The 20,342-nt window shown below is 57.5% G+C and overlaps 1 protein-coding gene across 1 annotated transcript in view; it reads right to left on the minus strand.

Moving 5' to 3' along the window:
- Nucleotides 1–2,913: 2,913 nt before the first annotated feature.
- The window catches only part of LBHD2 (LBH domain containing 2), a 151,720-nt gene continuing 134,291 nt past the window's right edge, over nt 2,914–20,342 (minus strand). Inside the window, exons 2-7 of the mRNA XM_050798457.1 lie at nt 8,670–8,799; nt 7,768–7,834; nt 7,195–7,342; nt 6,863–6,968; nt 4,710–4,866; nt 2,914–3,253 (exon numbers count right to left, since the gene is read on the minus strand). Of these exons, the coding sequence (XP_050654414.1) occupies nt 3,180–3,253; nt 4,710–4,866; nt 6,863–6,931 (300 nt within the window). The 5' untranslated portion in view covers nt 6,932–6,968; nt 7,195–7,342; nt 7,768–7,834; nt 8,670–8,799 and the 3' untranslated portion in view covers nt 2,914–3,179. The remainder of the gene's footprint in view (nt 3,254–4,709; nt 4,867–6,862; nt 6,969–7,194; nt 7,343–7,767; nt 7,835–8,669; nt 8,800–20,342) is intronic.

Consider the following 20,342-nt stretch of genomic DNA (forward strand, 5'->3'; position numbering starts at 1 on the left):
CACTGCACCCACCCAACATACGAACTGTATAGGGGAAAAGCAGCCCGTAACAGACCAGAAGGTGCCTGAGATGCTGCAGTACCATCTGCAGAGGGGCCAAATTAGACTCAAAGATGCCAGCACCTCCTCCAGGAAGCCCACCAATTAACCACTCGAGTCACTACCCTGAGCCCTGAGTTCCCTCTGTGAAGTGGGGTGCTAAGAGTCCCACTTCAAGCCCGAGAGGTGCCCAGCAGCCCACAGGCCTGTCCTCCCAGCCCAGTCCCACCTGCTGGCCTGTCCCACCCCACCTGTCTCCAACAGGCAGAGATGAGGGGTAACAAGGAATAAGTACAACTGAACAGAGACAGCCGGGGTCCAAGGTAGCTGGCTTCCCAGGGCTCAGTGACCTGCTCTCAGCCACGCAGCTACCCGGAGAGGCCAGGACTGCAACCTAGGTCTCTGGTTCTGTGAACTGGGTCTTCCCATAGAGCCAGGCCCTGGTGGACTGGAGACTTCCTGGTCTGATCCTCCCACCTCCCAGCTCACAGGGCATGTTGGGGTCCTGGGACCTCCCATTATGGGTCGCTCCATTCAATACACAGGTGCCTGAAAAGCTGGTGGTGCCCAGGGCCTGAGGACTGCTCCTGGACATCCCCTCAACTCCCATCTGCTCCCCACAGCCACCTGAGCCTGTGCCCGCTCTCAGCATGAGGTTGCAATGTTTCTTTCATGCTATGTCCATGGTTTTCCCAAAGTTTCTCAGTAAAATCCCTTTGGAAAAACCCAGCCTTGTCTCAAAGAAGCCTGGGCACAGGGTTGGTCTGGGGTCAGGAGAAGGCAGAGTGAGGGGCCATTAGGAGGGAAGAGGCCTAGCCAGGGACACTGACTAGAGGGCAAACCCAGCTCCCCACGACCTTGGAGAAGCACTTCAATTTCTGAGCCTCAGTTTGCTCCTCCAGAAAATGGGATTGTCGTCGGGATCAAATGGGTTCACCTTGGCTGAGGACCTGGTTCCTAGGTAGGGAAGGCCAGGGAGCAGGACCCCCGCCACCAGATGCTTGCCTGACCGGGGGCTTGCTGAGAGGCCAGGCTGTCACACCTGGGGTGTAGAAGCCAGAGGCGGCCGCTTCCACCCTCACTGCTGCCCCGACCAGCGTTAAGCGCAGCGTGAGCCCCGGAGGCCCAGGCTCCCTCCCTAACTCGAAGCGGCTGCGGGCAGCGGGCAGCAGACCACTCTGCCCCAATCCCATATTTCAGGGTTCAGGTGGGAGCCCGGGCGGTGGCCCCAGCCGACGCCAGGGGGAGTCGCAGGACGACTCCCGCGGGGCGCCCCCAGGTCGCCGCGTGCCGGGGGCGGGGCCTGGCTGGCACCGCCCCTGCCGTCTGCGCCCGCGGGCTCTGGGCGTGGCTGGGCGTTCTGGGCCCCGGCGGGCGGTGAAGGGCGGCGGGGTGGAGCAGTGCCCCGCGGTCGGGACTCCGCATCCCTGGCTCAAGGGCACGCAGGGTCGTGGGACCTGCGGCGGGGGTCGCCTCCGCCCGAAAGCTGCCCTGCTGGACTGGGCGCGCCGGCGGGGCGCTGTGGGTGCCCTGGGACTCCGCCGGAGCTCGGGCGCTCGGCTGTGTGGGTCCCGGGCAGTGGCGTTGAGATGGGTGTCATAATTCTCGCCCTGGAGCCATGTGGTGAGGATTAAATCTCAGTAAATGGCGTCATCGCCCAGTCACATGCCGGCCTCCTGCACCCTACATCCCACGTGTCTGCAAGGCATCCTGCGAAATGTCTGTCCCCTTTCACAAAACTACCCCCATGTCCCCCATCCTGGTCAAGCCTCTCCCTTCCTGGCTCCAGAACCGACAGGAAGGACTGGAGGAGGACGGAGAAGACTGAAAGCCTGCCCCACCCCTCTCCTGAGCTATAGTCCAGGGGAGAGCCCACGGGGTCCTGAGGTTTAAAACTGAAGCAGGCTGCCAGGCCAACTTCCGCACCTTGCCTCCCACCTTTCCCGCATTGGGGGCGGGGGTGGCTATTTTTAGAAGGAAGGCTGTAGGAGAAAGTGCATCTTCCTCCTGGAGGCTGCCGAGGCAGCAGGAAAGCACAGAGGGGCAGTGTCTCCTGCCTCCCACCGCTCATGGGTCCCTGGCACGCCTGCCTGGGCCACAAAAGGGCCATGGACTTGGCAGAGCTGACATTTATGGAGTGTCTCACTGCCCGGCCTAAGCTTCCTCAGCCTGGCCCAGGCTGGCTAAGGGCAGAGGGCCAGGTTGGGGGGACACACCTGGGGAGGGGGCCTGGGCCACACTCAGGGCTCTGCTCCCATGCCAGCTGCAACCAAGCAGCACGGCTCCCCTCCTGCAGTAGAACGGAGCCCAGAGACCATATCGATGGACCCAGTGGAGGGACAGGACCCCCACATAGGGCAGGAAGAGATGCCTCCTCAACCAACCTCTGATGTGGGTTCTGTGGCAGCCTTGTGGCTTCCTGACCTCAGGGATTCCCTTCGTAGCCCCTAGCCTTGGGCACCTTACTTTGCACCTCAGTTCCCGCACGTGTAAAATGGGACCTTCACAAGAATTTAACGAGATCCAACCTGGAATGGTGCGGCCCACCCCAGGTGCCACGGCTGTGCTTTCCTGCACCCAGGTCCAGCCCTGGCCCCAAGGAGGTCCCACGGAGGGTTGGGAGGCCGCCTGGAGGAGGCTGGTTCTGCCTTGGGCAGCCTTGGCCGAAGCAGAGAGAGGGTCCCTGGGCAGAGGCACCAGCCACAGAGCCAACTCAGCCCTGCCCAGCCTGCCCCAGTGCCATGTGCAAGTGGTCACCTAAGAGGTGCTCTGGACTGACCAGCCTGGGCTTGGAGCTGAGGCCCTCACCTGGAAGGCTACAGGCAGAACCCAAACTGTCCTCAGTCTCTTGCATCCCCATCAAGTGTGCCTGCTGGCCACCAGGAAGTGCCTTTATTTCTGCTTCAAACCACGGAACAAAGCGGGGTGTGATCCAGACCTGGGCCATGGGCAGGAGAGGGCAGGGCTGCAGTGCTGGTCAGGCCTGGCGAGACAGGAAGCAGCCTCTGGACTCTCCCGGCTAGGCAGGCCCGGCCCTCCTGTGCACCAGCCTGGCCACCCTGGGGCAGAAGCCCTCAGCAGTCAGACAGCAGAGCCCAGCCACATCCTTGTCCTATCCCCGGGCCGGGGCTGCTGGGTCCTCAGAGCAGGCACACTCTCTGCCAGCAGCCATCTGCAGCTTTCCCTGGTTCTCCAGGCAGACTCGGGGAGGAGGCTGCAGAAACATAAAGGCGGCCGTGTTGGTTGTGGGGGGTACTGCAGCCTGAGAGGATCCCAGGGGCCTGAAATGAGCCTCTGGCAGGCAACTGGGCTGGGGCAGGCCAGGAGGTCCCCTTGGGTGATGAGAAGCAGGAGGGGTGCTTGGCCAGGGAGGCAGAATGAGGCTGGGCTCTGCAAGCAGGGGCAGCTCCCACATCCACCAGATGAAGGGGTGGCAGAGGGAAGGGAAGTCCAGGGCAGACTCAAGGACCTCCCCAGAGCCCAAGTCCCAGGGTTTACCCAAGGGGTGGTCCCTGATGCTGTCTTGGGCCCTGGGCAGAAACTGACAAGAGGTCGAGGGGGCTTTGGGCAGAGGTGGGGGTTATGGGTCCAGACAGATAACCTCTTCTGGCCACACTGAAAAGGGGGTTTCCTGGCCAGTACAGGCTGAGGTCTGGGGATGGGAGAGGGCAGACAAGGTGCTGAGCAGCGCCAGCTGTGGCCGAATTCACTTCCTCCTCAGGGACTCCCAGGGGTCTCCAGGGGACAACATCTCCCAGGGCACAGCTCATGCCCCTTGCTCAGTCTGCAGTGGCCCTCAGAGCCGTCCACAAGGTCCCCATGGCCCAGCCTGCTGCCTCTCCTGCCTGGCCTGGCCCCGGCTGCCCCCTTCTGCTCACACAATTCTCCCGAAGTTTCAGCCTTTACTTATTTATTTTTGAGACGGAGTCACTCTATCGCCCAGGCTGGAGTACAGTGGCGTGATCTCAGCTCACTGCAACCTCCGCCTCCAGGGTTCAAGCGATTCTCCTGCCTCAGCCTCCTGAGTAGCTGGGATTACAGGCGCCCGCCACCATGCCTGGCTAATTTTTATATTTTTAGTAGAGACGGGGTTTCACCATGTTGGCCAGGCTGGTCTCGAACTCCTGACTGCAAGTGATCCGCCTGCCTCAGCCTCCCAAAGTGCTGGGATTACAGGCATGAGCCACTGCGCCTGGCCTGCTTTCAGCCTTTAAGCAGGGCACCTGCAGCAGGATAGAGCCTGCCAACAGGCCAGCCCATCCCCCACCACGTACACCTGCACCCTCACAGCCTCCCAGGCCCTAGTGAGCAAGGCACACTTGCTCCAAAGGTGATGACAACGAGCAAGCACTGGATGATGAGGGGCGAGAATGTGGCATCACTCATTCAACAAGTATGCAACGTGCACCTCCCGTGCCCAGGCCTGCGACTGAGAGTGGATGAGGGACCTCACTTGCTGGTGGGAGGGAGGACGGTGCTAGGGAGGGGGGTCAAGGCCAGGCAGCACCTAGAGCCCCAGGCAGAGGCTCCAAGGCGGGCAGAGGATGGAGTGTGAACAGGCAGGAGGCAGGAAGGCCTTGTCTGCCAGAGCCGCAGGAAGCATGCCCTGCTTCTGACCCTGGCAGTGGCCACTTCCTCCTCTCAACACCCCCACAGGTGCCCTCACTTACCAGCAGCAGCCTGGCTCTGAGAGGGGCCCCTCTGGGCACTCTCCAGGGGCCAGCGCAGCTCCCCGCTCTCCACAGGGTCCGCCTCACTGGGCTCCACCACGATTGAGGGCAGCCGCTGGCCCAGTCGAGGGCCCTTCTCCCGGGCACCCGCCACAGCCTGCAGGGAGGATGGGCAGAAGCACGGCCATGCCCGGCCTGGTACTCCTGTTCCCTCCTACCCCCGTCCCGCACACTGCCCCACTAGGGGGATCAGAGACCCTTCCCACCCAGTCCCTAGGGCAAGGATGGGCACATGTGTGTTTGCACAGGAACATCCCTGAGACGGGTCCCAGGCCCTACCAGGTCCCAACCCTGGGGGTAGGGTGCTCAGCTCTTGGGGTCACAGCTCTCAGGAGGCACCACAGGATGCAGCTGTGCTCAGCTCCAGGAGCCCACTGCACAGCCAGAGCCAGAGGCCAGAGAGGCCAAGGTCACCAGGAATGAGCCCAGGCTTCTGCGCACCCCCAGCTGCCTCCTGCACCCGGATTCCTGCCAGCCCCTTCCTGGGGTCTTCCCTGCTGGGCCCTTGGCCTCCTCCAGGCTCAGAGGAGCTGGGAAGCAGTTGCCATGGCAACCCAAGCGGCTGGCTCTGGGCTCGCTCTTGGTTCATTGTTCAGTGCTCACAGGAGTGTGCGGGGGCTGCATCCCCAGGCCTTCCCGGTGCCCTCAGCATCTCCACCTCCCATTCAAGGCCTTTGAGGCTGCAGTGCTACGTGCAGAACTCTGTGCCTCCGCACCCCAGTGGCCCTGACTTGCCTGCCCTGTCCCACCCCCACGCCTGTGCTCAGGTAGATGCTCCTGCCTGGAGCTCCCTGTCTCCCTTCTCTTCACCTAGAAGGGCAGCTGCTGGCTCCACCTTCCCAAAAGGGCACAAGGGCCTCGAGGAAGGACAGCCACGCAGCAGGGGGGACTTAGCTGAACGGCCCTCAGCCACTGCGGCAAGATCCCTGAACAGTACACATTCCTGAGCTCCAGCCCAGACTCTCTTTTAACCAAGGACCACAGGCGACCCTCAAGTGTGAGAACAGGTGTCACTGGACTGAGATGTCTGTGGAATGAAGGAGTTGTCAGAGGACAGCAGAGCAGGGACCCCATCCCTACCCCAAAGGCTGGACCCTCCCGGGGGCCACCCTCATGCTGGCATTACCAGTCCAGGGGCTCATTCCCCAGCCTGCTCTCCCTCCCCATGTGCCATTCTCCTTCCTGCCCCCAACCAAGGGCGCTCCTCTCCAAGTCTGCCCACTGGGGTGAACGAGGTCCAGGCCAGCAGTGTTTGCAGCTCTGAGGCCTGGTGCTCACCTCTGTCCACCCTGCCTGGGAGGTTGTGTCTGCAACCCCAAGTTCCAGACTGGTCCCTATGTCACTCCAGGCTGGTTCCCCTCTCTGGCCCCACCGCTCCCTGACAAGGAGAACGGCTGGGCTCTAGCTGGGCTCTAGCACTCAGAATACTAAGGCTGCAACCCTGTATAGGGAGCTTGGTTTTTTTAAGTTTCATCAGCACCACCCCATCCCCCACCGAAATGTGACGCTAGGGGCAGGGAACCCTGGCATTTCCTCACTCAGCAGAGAGCAAAGCGTGCCTTGGGGGACAATCCCTGCGGTCCTCAGGTCAGGAAGGGGTGCTCAGTAAGCAAGGAATGCTGGCCTTCAATTGTTTTATCCTTTATATTTTTATAAAAGAGAACGAGCTGGGCACAGTGGCTCACGCCTGTAATCCCAGCACTTTGGGAGGCCAAGGCGGGTGGATCACCTGAGGTCAGGAGTTCAAGACCCTCCTGGCCAACACAGCAAAACCCTGTCTCTACTAAAAATACAAAAGTAACCGGGTATAGTGGTGGGCACCTGTAATCCTAGCTACTCCAGAGGCTGAGGCAGGAGAATTGCTTGAACCCCAGAGGCGGAGGCTGCAGTGAGCCAAGATCGCGCCATTACACTCTAGCCTGGGTGATAGAGCAAGACTCCATGTCAAATATAAATAAAAAAATAAATGAGCAATGATCTCCCCCACCCAGATGGGTAAACTGAGGCCAGCAGCAAGGCAGGGCATGCCCCAAGTCATGGGACAGAGTTTGAGACTTGCTCCCTCCCGAACCCCCAAAGTCCCAAGCACGTACCTTCCCTGCTGGGCCTCCAGCCCCCTCAGCAGTGCCTGGCTGTGGTGAAGCAGGCCGGGGGGTGCTCATGCTGCTGCTGCCACTGCGCCACTAAGCTGCACTAGGACTGGGAGCAGAAATGGGGTGTCTGCTGTTGGCCTGATGCTGGATCTACCCTCCCCCGAAGGCTTCAGGCACTGAGCCCACCCCACTCCACCCCAGCCCAGGCCCAGTGCCCGTGGCTCCAGCTGGACCTGTATTGCACTGCTCCCTGCCTGAGCCCGCTGCCAGAGGGGGCACTGGACCCTGGCCGCATAGTGTGCCTGCAAGAGGGCACAGGCAGGAGGGGAGACCTGGAAAGGCTTCCTGGAAGAAGTCCGCTGATCTGAGGCCTGAGGGATGAGCAGGAGGTAGCCAGGCCAGCTGGGAGGACAGAAGCGCATTCTGAGACAGGAACAGTTCAGGAAGGACACAGAGCGTCCAAGGGACCTAAATGGGTTTCTGAGACAGGAGGCTGGTAGTAGTAGGGACTGGGTTCAAGTCAGCCAGAGACCAAGGTGCCCATTTCCTCCTTGAGAACACGCACCCTGCACACCCCGGGGCCAGGCCCTCAGCACCCACAGCCCAAGGGAAACTGACATCCTGCCTGCACTTGGCCATGCCCACTCAGGCTGGCCACAGCAGAGGGAGCCCCGCTGGAGCCCTGGCAGCAAGGGTTCTGGGAAGAGAGCCCCTGCCAGGAGTCGGCACCAGCCAGACCCTTCACCTGCCGTGTGGGTTCTTGGGGCCACACCCAGGTCAGAGGCAGAAATGGGGGTTGGGTCAGGCAGTGGCTGGCATGCAGGCAGCAGAGGGCCATGGGCAGGGGCAGCCCTGCAGGAAGGGGACGGGGCAGTAGGAGAACAGAGACCAGCAGGATGGAATACCTGTGACGTCCTGCTGGGGTGGGTGAGGGTGGTCCCGTGGCTGCCAGCAAAGCAGAGGGCTGCTATTCTGAGAAATGAGGTTTCTTTCACCAAACACCCCACTCAGGTCAGCTGGGGTCCCACCGAGGGCCCAGGGAGGGCTAGGAGGGCACACAGTGCAGGAGGCCTCTCGGGGCAGCGAAGCCGCACCCTCTGGTTCCTCTGCCCAACCCCAGAGCCCAGGGATGTCTCAGTGCCCCTAGGTCCAGCCCTCCATCAAGCCTCTCCTGGATCCCATCCCAGGACCCCAGAACCCAGGGCAGCCAGGACAGAGACCCAGCCAGACTTGGGAAGGAGGCAGAGGGAGAGGCAAGAAAAATATTGCCACAGAGACCAGGCGAGAGGTGACTGAGCTGGAGACAGAGGAGAAGAGAGAGAGAGAGACAGAAACAGACCCGCAGATGACACTTGGCCCAGAGAGAGAGAATGACAGAGGCAGATGATAGAGCTGTCTGCTTGAGCCAGGTGGGGGCAGGTGGGGGCGGGTGGGGAGGGAGCAGGCAATCAGGAAACAAGTGCCCAAGGGCTGCCTTGCCCTGCCCAGCGCCAGGGTCCAGTGCCAGCTGGGGCACCACACATAGAGGGCGCCCACCACCCCCAGCGCCGCGGGATCCCAGGTCTTGCCGGGCACAGCCCCGGGGGCAAAAGCGCGTGGAGGCATGGCGTCCCACAGCCGGGCTGACCCTGCGAACCCACGCTGTCCCCTTCCCCAGGGAACTGGACTCAGAACTCCCCAAATCCCCCCATGCTCCTCCCTCTCCCAACCACCCCGCACCTGGCCGTCAGGGCGCGCCTGGGACCCGCACTGCCGGGGCCAGGCTGGGGACGGGACGACCCTGCGCCACACTCACACTCATACTCACCGCCCGCGCGGGTGCTGGCGCTGGGGCCTCCGCGCTCTGCTGGCTCCGCGCTCGCCCGGCTCGCCCTCCTCTCCGCGCTCCCCGCCCACGCGCGCTCTCCCGGCCTCCCTCGCACTCGCCCTCCACGGGTCTGGCCGCCCGCCCTCGGCGCCTCCGCCCTCCCAGCTCCAGCCCCCCGATAGGGCCCGGCCTCATCTTCCCTTAAGTCGACTCCTCCCCAAGGACCTGCCCCCGGCCACTTGAGACTGAGCCTCAAGATTGGCGTCCAGAAATTTGAGGTGCAGAATTCGGTGGGGCCAGATACATGGAAAGAGGACTCCCTCCTGTTGGGGAATAAGAGAGGAGTAAAAAGGCCAAAAAAAAAAAAAAAAAAAAAAAAAAAAAAGCAACTGCTGGGCGCAGTGGCTCACGCCTGTTAATCCTAGCACTTTGGGAGGCCGAGGCGGGCAGATGACCTGAGGTCAGGAGTTCGAGATTAGCCTGACCAATATGGTGAAATCCCGTGTCTACTAAAAATACACAAAAAAGAAAAATTAGTCAGGCGCGGTGGCAGGTGCCTGTAGTCCCAGCTACTCTGGAGGCTGAGGCAGGAGAATCGCTTGAACCCGGGAGGCGGAGGTTGCAGTGAGCCAGGATGGAGCCACTGCATTCCAGCCTGGGTGACAGACCGAGATTCCGTCTAAAAAAAAAAAAAAAAAAAAAAAAACCAAACTGGGATGGGCTGCAGGAAGGGCGGGATCACCCCGCAACCCCCCTCTCATCTTCACTTCCAGTTCCATTCCCAAAAAGGAGCAAAACAGCCCTGGGACAAGCTGTCTGGTTCAGTCCAGTGCACAGACCTGACACCTAAAGCCAAGGTGCATAATCTCTGGTCCATGTAATTCCCAGCCTGCAACCAGGAACCTCCACCATCAATTATCTAACATCCCACTTCCATTCAATATCTACAGTCCAGCCACTGTCTATCTACCATTCACAGCTATTCATCTATCTTTTGCCATCCTGCCACCATCTGAGACCCACCATCTGCCATCCATCATCCACCATCAGTAACCCAACATCCTTCTCGCCCACAGTCCACCATCTACCATCAATAACCCAATATCCACCCCGTCCACAATTCACCATCTACCTTCAATAACCCAACATTCATCCCATCCGCAGTCCACCATCTGCCTTCAATAACCCAACATCCATCCCATCATCCCATCCACAATCCACCATCTATCATCAATAACCCAACATCCATCCCGTCCACAGTCCACCATCTACCATCAATAACCCAACATCCATCATATCCACAGTCCACCATCTATCATCAATAACCCAACATCCATCCCATCCACAGTCCACTATGTGCCTTCAATAACCCAACATCCATCCCGTCCACAGTCCACCATCTACCTTCGATAACCCGACATCCATCCCATCCACAGCCCACCATGTGCCTTCAATAATCCAACATCCATCCCATCCACAGTTCACCATCTGCCTTCGATAACCCAACATCCATCCCATCCACAATCTACCATCTACCTTCCCTCATGCAACCACCAGCCATCCATTCACAATCCACCATTCAACCACCATCTGGTATCCAATGTCCATTAACCATCCATCTCCAGTCACCATTCTCTATCCAATCACTGCCCATCCATCATGCACCCATCCATTCACCACCAGCACCCATCATTTACCAAGCATCAGTACACCACTAAATACCCATCAATCCAACATTCATTCACCAACCATCCATCCACCACCTATCCATCCATCACTCACTGTGTAACAGCTTTCCATCAGATATTTAACACATCCATCTACCATTCACATCTCCATCCACATATCTAATTGTGAATCATCAATCTATTTACTATTCATTTATCCCATTAACCTCCATCAAATCAGCTACCATTCATCCATCTACAATTCAGCCACCAGTCTTTCACCATTTGCTATCCATTCATATTTCTATGAACTGTATTCCTGTATCCATCCACCAACCATCTACCATCACCATCTGTTTTTTGGTGTTTGTTTGTTTGAGGCAGAGTCTCGCTCTGTCACCCAGGCTGGATTGCAATGGCGCAGTCTCAGCTTACTGCAAACTTTGCCTCTGGGTTCAAGCAGTTCTCCTACCTCAGCCTCCTAAGTAACTGAGATTATAGGTGGCTGCTACCACACCCAGCTAATTTTTGTATTTTTAGTAGAGACAGGGTTTCACCATGTTGGTCAGGCTGGTCTCTATCTACTGACCTCAGGTGATCCACCATCCATGGCTTCCCAAAGTGCTGGGATTATAGGCATGAGCCACCACACCCAGACTACCATCACCATCTCTTATCCACATCCACCACATACCTATTCATTCATTGTCCATCTCACAACATTCTCTATCTATCCACCCGTCATCCAGCCAAAATTCACTATTCATCCAAAATCCATCCAAATACCATTTAGCATCCATTCATATTCACCCATTCTAGAAAAAAAATATTGGCTGCCTTCTATGTGCCAAACATTGTTCTAGGTGCTGAGGACAGAGTAGAGAGACAGCAGTGAGCATTTATTTGCCATTATCCATCCACCATTACAATCCACTCACCATCCATCTGGTCAGTATTCATGCACCATCCCACATTCATTATTCACTCTCCATTCAGTATTCATCTTCATTCAACATCCATTGACTGTCCACTTGCTATGTATCCACCTTCCTCCATCTATACATTAAAGCATCCATTTACCACCTCTCCATCTACCCACCCACATTCACCTTTCATGCATCACATTTCCAAGTTGTAGCCATCTGCTGTTTAACCTTCATCCATCCGTTCAACATCCATTCATCATTCATCATCCAGATTCCATCCAGTTGTTATCTATCCACATCCATCTATCTATACCTCCACAGCACACAACCCATTATTCATCCAGCTAGCAATCATTCATTTATTTGCCATCCAGTCCCCATTCATGCACCAGGCAGCCACCATTTACTTGTCCGCCACTCATGATCCATCCATCAGTCATATACTCATTGGTATTTCTGTCCCATCTGCCCATCCATTCTCTGTGGATAGATCCATCACAATCATCCACCTCTATTTATCCACCATCCACCCACACTTCCATGATGTATCTACCCACTAAGCATCCACCATCTACTATTAATACTTATTGCCTGCAGTTTATATTCACTATGTATGGATTCATGTGGTATCCATCAATCCATCAATTCAGCATCCATGTCCATCCATTTTCCATCTATCAATCTACAGTGTATTTATCTATTCTTCATCACTTAATCAGTCACCAACTACATAGATGCATCTACCATCCATCATATTATATCCATCCACCATCTAGGATCACCCTCTACCATGCTTCCAGTGCCCATCCAATCATTATCCATACATTCTTCTACCCACCACATACTCATTCCATCATTACTTCCATCATTCTTCCACTATCACTCACCCAGACAGTTATTCGTCCCCCACCAGTCAGCCAGTCACCTAATAATTAACTCATCCATGTGTTCATCTATTACCCTTAAGTTACATTCTTATATTATCTATATACATAAACATCAGTCCACCATTCTCACTTCATCTCACCACCACCTATCCCCGCCATTCATCCATCCATCTTCTCACCATTCTTTTGCCCATTCATTCATAAACAAAACATTCATGTATTAATAAATACTAATATTAAGCATTTTTGACTCCATGTCAATGCTAGATTCTGGGATCATTGAGAGAACTAAGACCCAATCCAAATTCATGATCCAATGGTCCAAAACGGAGAACCAGGTCAGGCAGAGAAGTGTCTGTGTGAAAATGTGAATTGGATTCTCCTGGATGTGGGATGGATGGAGCTCTTTGCACAAGTTCTCCGGGAGGAGGATGGGCAAGGGGGCATCACAGCAGGGTGAGTGGAGGCCTGACCTGGGCACTGTGGCTGCAGCTCGGGAGACCTGAAGATGTGGGCATAGAGGGAGGTGGGACTGGATAAAGAAGGTAGCAGAGATTGTGCAAGGCTGAGAATGCCTGGCAGAGAGGCCAATCCCTGTTGTAGGGGCAACAAGGAGTTCTGAGAGGGTTTGGGGCAGGCAAGAACCCCAGTCAGCTACGTTCTGAGAAGGGGCTCCCCACATCTGTACACTACTGCAGGCAAGAGCATAGACCAGAAGGACAGGGGCCTGCCTTAGTGTCACACACCAATGCCAGAGTAGGTCCGAAACCTGACACCCTGATCACTGTGACTGCAACTGCACCCTCTGAAGACCCAGACACCCTCATGTCAGGAAAGTCAGCTGGCATGCTCCCTTTCCACTGCCCTATCCCCCAAAAGGCCACCCCACCCCCTTGCCACTTGGGCAGAAATTGCTCTCCCAACTTGTTAGTGCAAGTGGTAACTATCACCTAAGGTGTTAGTTGTCATCCAAAGTGTTGGCGGGCAGGGGCCTCCCAGCTTCTAGGGCTTGCTCTCAATGGGGCGTGGGGTGCTCGGGAGGTGCTGAAGCCCCTTGAGGCACCAAGCCATGGCAGCTGGGGCAGGGAGCATCTGTAAAGACAGGCCTGGAGCTCATAGCAGAGCTGCACAGTTGGCCTCAGGGCCTGTTTTTGCCTCGAGCCTCGGAAATGCTGCTTCTCCCCCTCTCTCCTGCCACCACCATGGGCCTTTCTCCACAGGAGACTGGCAGATCCAGAGGCAGGAGCTGTGCTTGGCCATGCCCAATGTCTGCTGTGTGTCTATGGAGCCCCTGACCCTCTCTGGGCCTCCCTATCCCTGCCAATGCAGTAAGGGCATGAGGTGGACTAAGTGAAGGAGCATCATCCCTGACATCCTCTGGCTGCACTGAGGCTATCGTTACCCTCTTCCAGCCCTGCTCCCCAGCCTCCACACCTTCCAAAGCTTGAACAGGTTGGGCACGGTGGCTCATGCCTATAATCTCAGCACTTTGGGTAGCTGAAGTAGGAGGATCACTTAAGCCCAGGAGTTCAAGACCAGCCTAGGCAATATAGTGGGACCACAAAAAATATGAAAAAAAGTATCTGGGTGTGGTGGTGCATGCTGGTAATCCCAGCTACTCAGGAGGCTGAGTTGGGAGGATCACTTGAGCCCAGGAGGTCGAGGCTACCGTGAGCCGTGATTGCCCTACTGCATTTTCCAGCCTGGGTGATAAAGTGAGATCGTCTCAAAAAAAAAAAAAAAAAAAAAAAAAAAAGAACGGAGGTGAGGGTGGAATGAGCATCTGCTGGGGTGCTCCGCTGGAAGCAGAAAGCCTGGCCCTGGGCCAGAAAGGCTTGCTCTTGGCACCCTCTTGTGACCGTCCTGGAGTAAGACACCACAGACTCGCTGGGCAACATCGAGGACTGTGCCATGACAATACACCACTTAGGTGTTTACCTGCATGCCTCTGCTACATATATTCCTTCCTTCCTTCCTTCCCTCCTTCCTTCCTTCCTTCCTTCCTTCCTTCCTCCCTCCCTCCCTCCCTCCCTCCCTCCCTTCCTTCCTCCCCTCTCCCTCCCTCCCTTCCTTCCTTCGTTTTATCTGCATGTACCTGCTACATATAATTGCTCCTCCCTCCCTCCCTCCCTCCCTTCCTTCCTCCCCTCTCTCCCTCCCTCCCTTCCTTCCTTTTATCTGCACGTACCTGCTACATATAATTGTTCCTTCCTTCCTCCCTTCCTCCCTTCCTCCCCTCTCTCCCTCCCTCCCTTCCTCTTACTCCCTCCCTCCCCTTCCTATCCTTCCCTCCTTCCTTCCTCTCTGCTACATGTTTCTTTCTTTTTTTTCTTTCTTTTTTCTTTTTAAACAAATGCAGCCTTGCTGTTTCCCAAACTGGCCTCGAACTCCTAGGCTGAAGAGATCCTCCCACCTCGGCCTCTGGAGTAGCTGGGACTGCACAGGCTCATGCCACCAGGCCAGGCCATGTGAGCACTGTGGCCCTATGCTCTGTCCTCGTGCTGATCCTCTGACAAGGCAGGTCGAGGACCAACTCCTGTGCCCCTTGGCAGACTGGCAGGCAGGGGGTCCTAAATAAATGACCCTGGTGGAGGTTGGAGGGGCCTGGGGGGTGAATGGAGAGTGAAAGAAGAAGGTGACTGGAGGAAGCCTCCAGCCCCTCCTGGGACTGTCTCATGCTGCTAGGAAGCCCTGGTGCGGGGACTTCCAGCTGTCTTCTCCCACACTAAATCCCCAGCCCTAAGTGTTGGTTGACAGCAGTTTCCAGATGTTTCTTTCTGGATGTATTATAAATCATCTGGTTTCAGAGGGGTTTTTTATGGCCGGGAGCAGTGGCTCGCCACTGTAATTTGGAAGGCCAAGGCGGGTAGATCACTTGAGCCCAGGAGTTCGAGACCAGCCTGGGCAACATAGTGAGATCCCTCCATCTCTACAAAAAGTATTATTTAAAAAAAAAAAAAAAAAAGTAGGCTGGGCGCAGTGGCTCACACCTGTAATCCCAACACTCTGGGATGCCGAGGCGGGTGGATCACGAGGTCTGGAGTTGAAGACTAGCCTGGCCAAGATGATGAAACACCGTCTCTACTCAAAATACAAAAATTGGCCGGGCGCGGTGGCTCATGCCTGTAATCCCAGCACTTTGGGAGGCTGGGATGGGTGGATCAGGAGGTCACGAGATCATCCTGGCTAACTAACACAGTGAAACCCCGTCTCTATTAAAAATAAAATAGCCGGGTGTGGTGGCGGGCGCCTGTAGTCCCAGCTACTCGGGAGGCTGAGGCAGGAGAATGGCATAAACCCGGGAGGCGGAGCTTGCAGTGAGCCGAGATCGTGCCACTGCACTCCAGCCTGGGCGACAGAGTGAGACTCCGTCTAAAAAAAAAAAAAAAAAAATTAGCCGAGCACGGTGGCTCTCGCCGGTAATCCCAGCACTTTGGGAGGACGATGCAGGTGGATCATCTGGGTCAGGAGATCAAGACCAGCCTGAGTGAGCAACATGGTGAAACCCTGTCTCTACTGAAAATACAAAAATTAACGAGGCATGGTGGCACACGCCTGTAGTCGGGAGGCTGAGGCAGAAGAATTGCTTGGACCCGGGAGGTGGAGGTTGCAGTGAGCCAAGATCGAGCCACTCCAGCCTGGATGATAGAGGCAGACTCTGTCTCAAAAAAAAAAAAAAAAAAAAAAAAAAAAAAAAAAAAAAAAGAGCCAGGAGTGGTGGCGCCTCTAGTTCCAGCTATTTGGGAGGCTAAGGTGGGAGGATCACTTGAGCCCAGAGAGGTTGAGGTTGCATTGAGCCGTGATCGCATCACCGCATTCCTGCTTCGGTTACAGAGCAAGACCCTATCAAAAAAAAAAAAAAAAAAAAAAATCCGGTTCCAGATTTTATTTTTTGGTGAGTTATTTTGTTTGTTTGTTTTTCTCTCAGTCGCCCAGGTTGGAGTGCAGAGTGGCGTGATCTCAGCTCACGGCAACCTCCGCCTCCCGGGTTCAAGCGATTCTCCTGCCTCAGTCTCCTGAATAGCTGGGATTACAGGCGCCCGCCACCACGCCCGGCTAATTTCGTATTTTTAGTAGAGACGGGGTTTCACCATGTTGCTCAGGCTGCTCTCGATCGCCTGACCTCAGGTGATACGCCCGCCTCGGCTTCCCAAAGTGCTGGGATTCCCGGCGTGAGCCCCGCGCCGGCCCAGAGTTTTTGGATGTCGTCCTGAGAGGCTCCACACACAGGGGCAGCCCCGGGGCGCGGAGCAGGCCCTGCCCGGCGCAGAGCGATGCTCCGCCGCTCCGCGGGACCCCGACTGCGCGGACTCGGCCTCCGGCTCGGGGTAAGGGTCTGCCCTCCTAATGGGAGGTGCGGAGAGGAGCCGCCGCGGAGTGGAGCGGGACCGGGCCGCGGGAAACGCGGCCGGAGGCGGGGCGTCGGCCGGAGGGGCGGTGCTGACGGCCCCGGGTTTCCCGTGCTCCAGCGCCCCCTCCCGGCCGGGAAACGAACGCCCGACCACGTCCCTCGGCTGCCGAGGGCGGAGGAGCCCGGGCGACACTCCTGTCCCCCTCGCCGCAGCCTCCAGCCTCCCCCGGCACAGCCGGAGAGAATGAGGCTCCAGGCAAAGCCAGGCAGGTTCCAGGGGCTGGGGCCCGCGCGGAGCCGACACCCTGCTCATAGGGAAGAGAGGCTTGCTTCCCGTCGCACGGAAGGGGAAGTCGAGGTCCGGGCGCTTGCTGGTCCGGCGCAGGGAGCTCTGCTCCCGCACGGAGCCGGGAGGGGGATCGGGCTCAGGGGGGTGCCGATCTAGGTGACTAGGAGCACCCATCCCGGGACTGCGGCCAGGCGGTGCTGTCCTTGATTTCTGGCTTGAAGGACAGGTGACCCGGGACAGGTGGAGACGGAAGTGAGAGGGGCAGCCAGGTGATGGGGACGGCGCATGCAAGAACCCAAAGGCCGTGAGCATGGGACTGCTGCCGACACCGAGGCTAGTCCCTCCCAGTGTTGACCTGGCAGCCAGCCCGGGAGGAAGGGAGCTGTCTGAGGCCACGCCCGACGCCCACCGGTGTCACCCGGGGCTGAGGTCATCGGGCCCACCCTGAGCTGGCAGAGTTCAGCCTGCACCACCCTCGGCCCGCCCACCGCAGGGGACCTTGCTTGTCGCCTGCCCTACTTGGTCACACTTTAACCCTGGTGCTGTGCACACAGACAGGCCTGGCAGGGCTGGCATCTCAGGCACAGGGTCAGGGTTGTAACCTCCAGAGCCTCTGAGGACTCCTCACTGCTGAGGGCAGCGGCTGGCAGCCTCCAGCTGGGAAGCTCTGGGGATGGCCAGGTCCTGCCATGTGGCCAGCACAGCCTTACCCCACTAAGGGGCAGCTCCTGTTCACAGAGGTGGGCAGGTCCTGCTGCCAGACACTTGCTAAATGAGCAGTAATTGTCGTGGGCCACCTTTGTGTAACAAACATTAACTCTAAAGTGTGTGCCCCTTTTTACAAAGTCCTCCTTAGTACGGTGGTGGGTAAGACAAAAATGCCTATGTGTGTGTATAGCGCACAACTGTGCTGGAGAGCTATGCCGTAATCCTAGCTCAGCTCTCATCACATGTCCTATGAGCAGGCACTCTCCAGGCAATTGGCCTGAAACTAGATGGTTTCACTGAATCATGGAAACCCTATAAAGATGGCATATTATCCCATTTACAGGGAGGAAACCAGGGACGGAGAGGCTGAGGAGCCTGCCCAGGGTCACAGAGCTTGTGAGGGGAGAGCTCCATCCTAGAATGTGCCATGACACTGTGCACTGGGCTGCGGGGCCCGAGGGCAGGAAGGTGCCGGGGTGGGGAGACAGCCTCTTACTGCAGCCACATTGACACTGGCCACACCCCAGCTGGGGCCTGGAGACCTCCAGCCCCAGGACAGCACTGGGGATGTACGGGAACAGATACTGAGACTGGGAGGGAAAGAGACTTGCCCTGGGACCACAGCTGGAGAAGCCCAGAGCCAAGGGAGGAACCTCCAAGGCCAGCAGCCCACAGGGGAGCCCTGTCACCCTCTCCTCCTGCACCAGGGGCGCTGAGTCCTGAGGACAGGCATGATGGGTGCTGGGCCTGCAAACCATGCAGAACCCGCCCACTCCCCAGCAGGCACAGGCTAAACTGATTCTTGCTGAGCTCTAAAACCCTCCAAGTGAATCCCCTGCACCCTAGGGGCAAAGATGTGACTGTGCCACCAGGGAGATAGGGGTCCAGCCCTTCATGGCCCTGGCCCCACCTGCGAGGGTTTGGGGGTAGGGTTCAAAGCCAGGCTGGCCTCAGCCCTACGTCATGGCTGCAGGGTGGGGCCTGACATCCTGGGCCCTGCCCTGCCTCTGTGCCCCAGAGTAGTCAGGGAGAACCGACGTCTGAGGCTGGGTTGCTTGGGCGCACTCTGTCCTGGCCTGGGCACCCATTCCCCCCACATCCCATCTCCCCCAGCCCCTGCTCCCAGCACTCAGGTCACTCAGCCATGCAGGCCAACATTTCCTCCCAGCGAGCGGTCGCTAGACTCAGTGCCAACACTGTGCCTGAGGGGTGTGCAGCCTGGGCTGGCTGGGTGGGGCGTGAGGGTGGAGAAAGGTGAGAAGTGCCGGTGGGAGGGGTGGCCTCTGGGACAGTCTCCGTGCAAAGGCTTGGCATCCCAGCCTCAGGCTCCCCGACCCAGTGAGCCGGGTATCCAAGGCCATGTCAGGAGACTATCCTCTGAACACTGGGGAGGGACGGGGCCAGGCCCACGATAGCGGTAACTGATGGAGACCTGGGATATGGAGCACCCCGTACCCCGCCCGGTGCAGAATCCCACCCTAGCCTCACAGCCTTGTGTGGTGGGGCGGAAGTTGTACCCAGTTAGCAGATGAGTAACAATCTGCTAATGAGTGTCTGATCTGCCCCTGGCTCAGACAGGGGAGGTGGTGGACTGGCCATGGCAGCTGTCCAAACTTGACAACACCCCGAATGTCCCCAAACCTCCCTCCCTCCACTCTCGCTCCGCTTCGCCCTGGCCAGAGGTGGAGGGTGGTGCTGGGAATAGGAGGAAGGTGAGTGCCTATCCGGGCCAACAGCAGAGGCCCTTGAGGGAAACTGCACCACAGGCATCACTGTAGAGCCCACAGCGGGGGCTCTCAACCTGGAGTGTGCAGCAGAATCGCCTGCAGCCCCCAGGCCTAGCCCCAGCGGCTCTGGGTGAGTGGGTCTGGGGCGCATTTCAAACAAGTTTCCAAGCGCTGCTGCTGCCAGTCCACAGGAGTGTCCTCAGACTGCCCCTCCCAGAGAGGGGGCCTCCTTGGTCCACATCCCAGACAGGATATGACAGCTTTGCATCCTCTGTGGACATCTCTGTGCTCAGGGGCGATGCCCGGCCTCTGCCAACCACACCAGCTTAGATGAAGTCCAGGCACCTCCCTCAGTTCACCGGGTGCCCCTGAGCGAGTCTCTTGCCCACTCTGAGCCTCAGTTTCCTTATCGGCACAGTGAGGAGGGGAGCAAGGCCGCGTGCAGCTATTTGAGCAGATGTGAGGGAAGCGCTGGGCACACAGAGGCCATTGAGATGGTGCTCTTGTTTCTTTGTTTGCTTGTTTGTTTGTTTTTGAGACAGAGTCTTGCTCTGTCGCCAGGCTGGAGTGCAGGGGTATGACCTCAGCTCACTGCAAACTCTGCCTCTCAGGTTCAAGCAATTCTCCTGCCTCAGCCTCCCGAGTAGCTGGGACTACAGGCGTGCACCACCATGCCCAGCTAATTTTTGAATTTTTAGTAGAGATGGGGTTTCACCATATTGGCCAGGCTGGTCTCAAACTCCTGACCTCAGGTGATCCGCCCACCTCGGCCTCCCAAAGTGCTGGGATTATAGGCGTGAGCCACCGCGCTCAGCCTTTCTTTAAGGAAGTTTATGAATTTGTGTCGGGCCGTATCCAAAGTCGTCCTGAGCCCCGTTCAGCTGCGGCAGATTGGACAGGCTTGATGTGGAGTGTTTGCAGCCATGACTGTGAATCCTTAGTGCCTCCTAATGGCCCCTCCCTGCCTTCCTGGCTCAGCCTCCACACCCACCCCACCCAGGCATGAGTAATTCCCTCAGGTCCCACGGTGGGCTCTGGGAAGAGAATCCTAGATCAGAGGCTCCAAAGGGCCTGGTTGGACGCCCAGGAGCCCCCCTTTATCCCCGAGGCAGTAAGGA

This window comes from Macaca thibetana, chromosome 7 (assembly GCF_024542745.1).
Source record: "Macaca thibetana thibetana isolate TM-01 chromosome 7, ASM2454274v1, whole genome shotgun sequence".
Classification (NCBI taxonomy): domain Eukaryota; kingdom Metazoa; phylum Chordata; class Mammalia; order Primates; family Cercopithecidae; genus Macaca; species Macaca thibetana.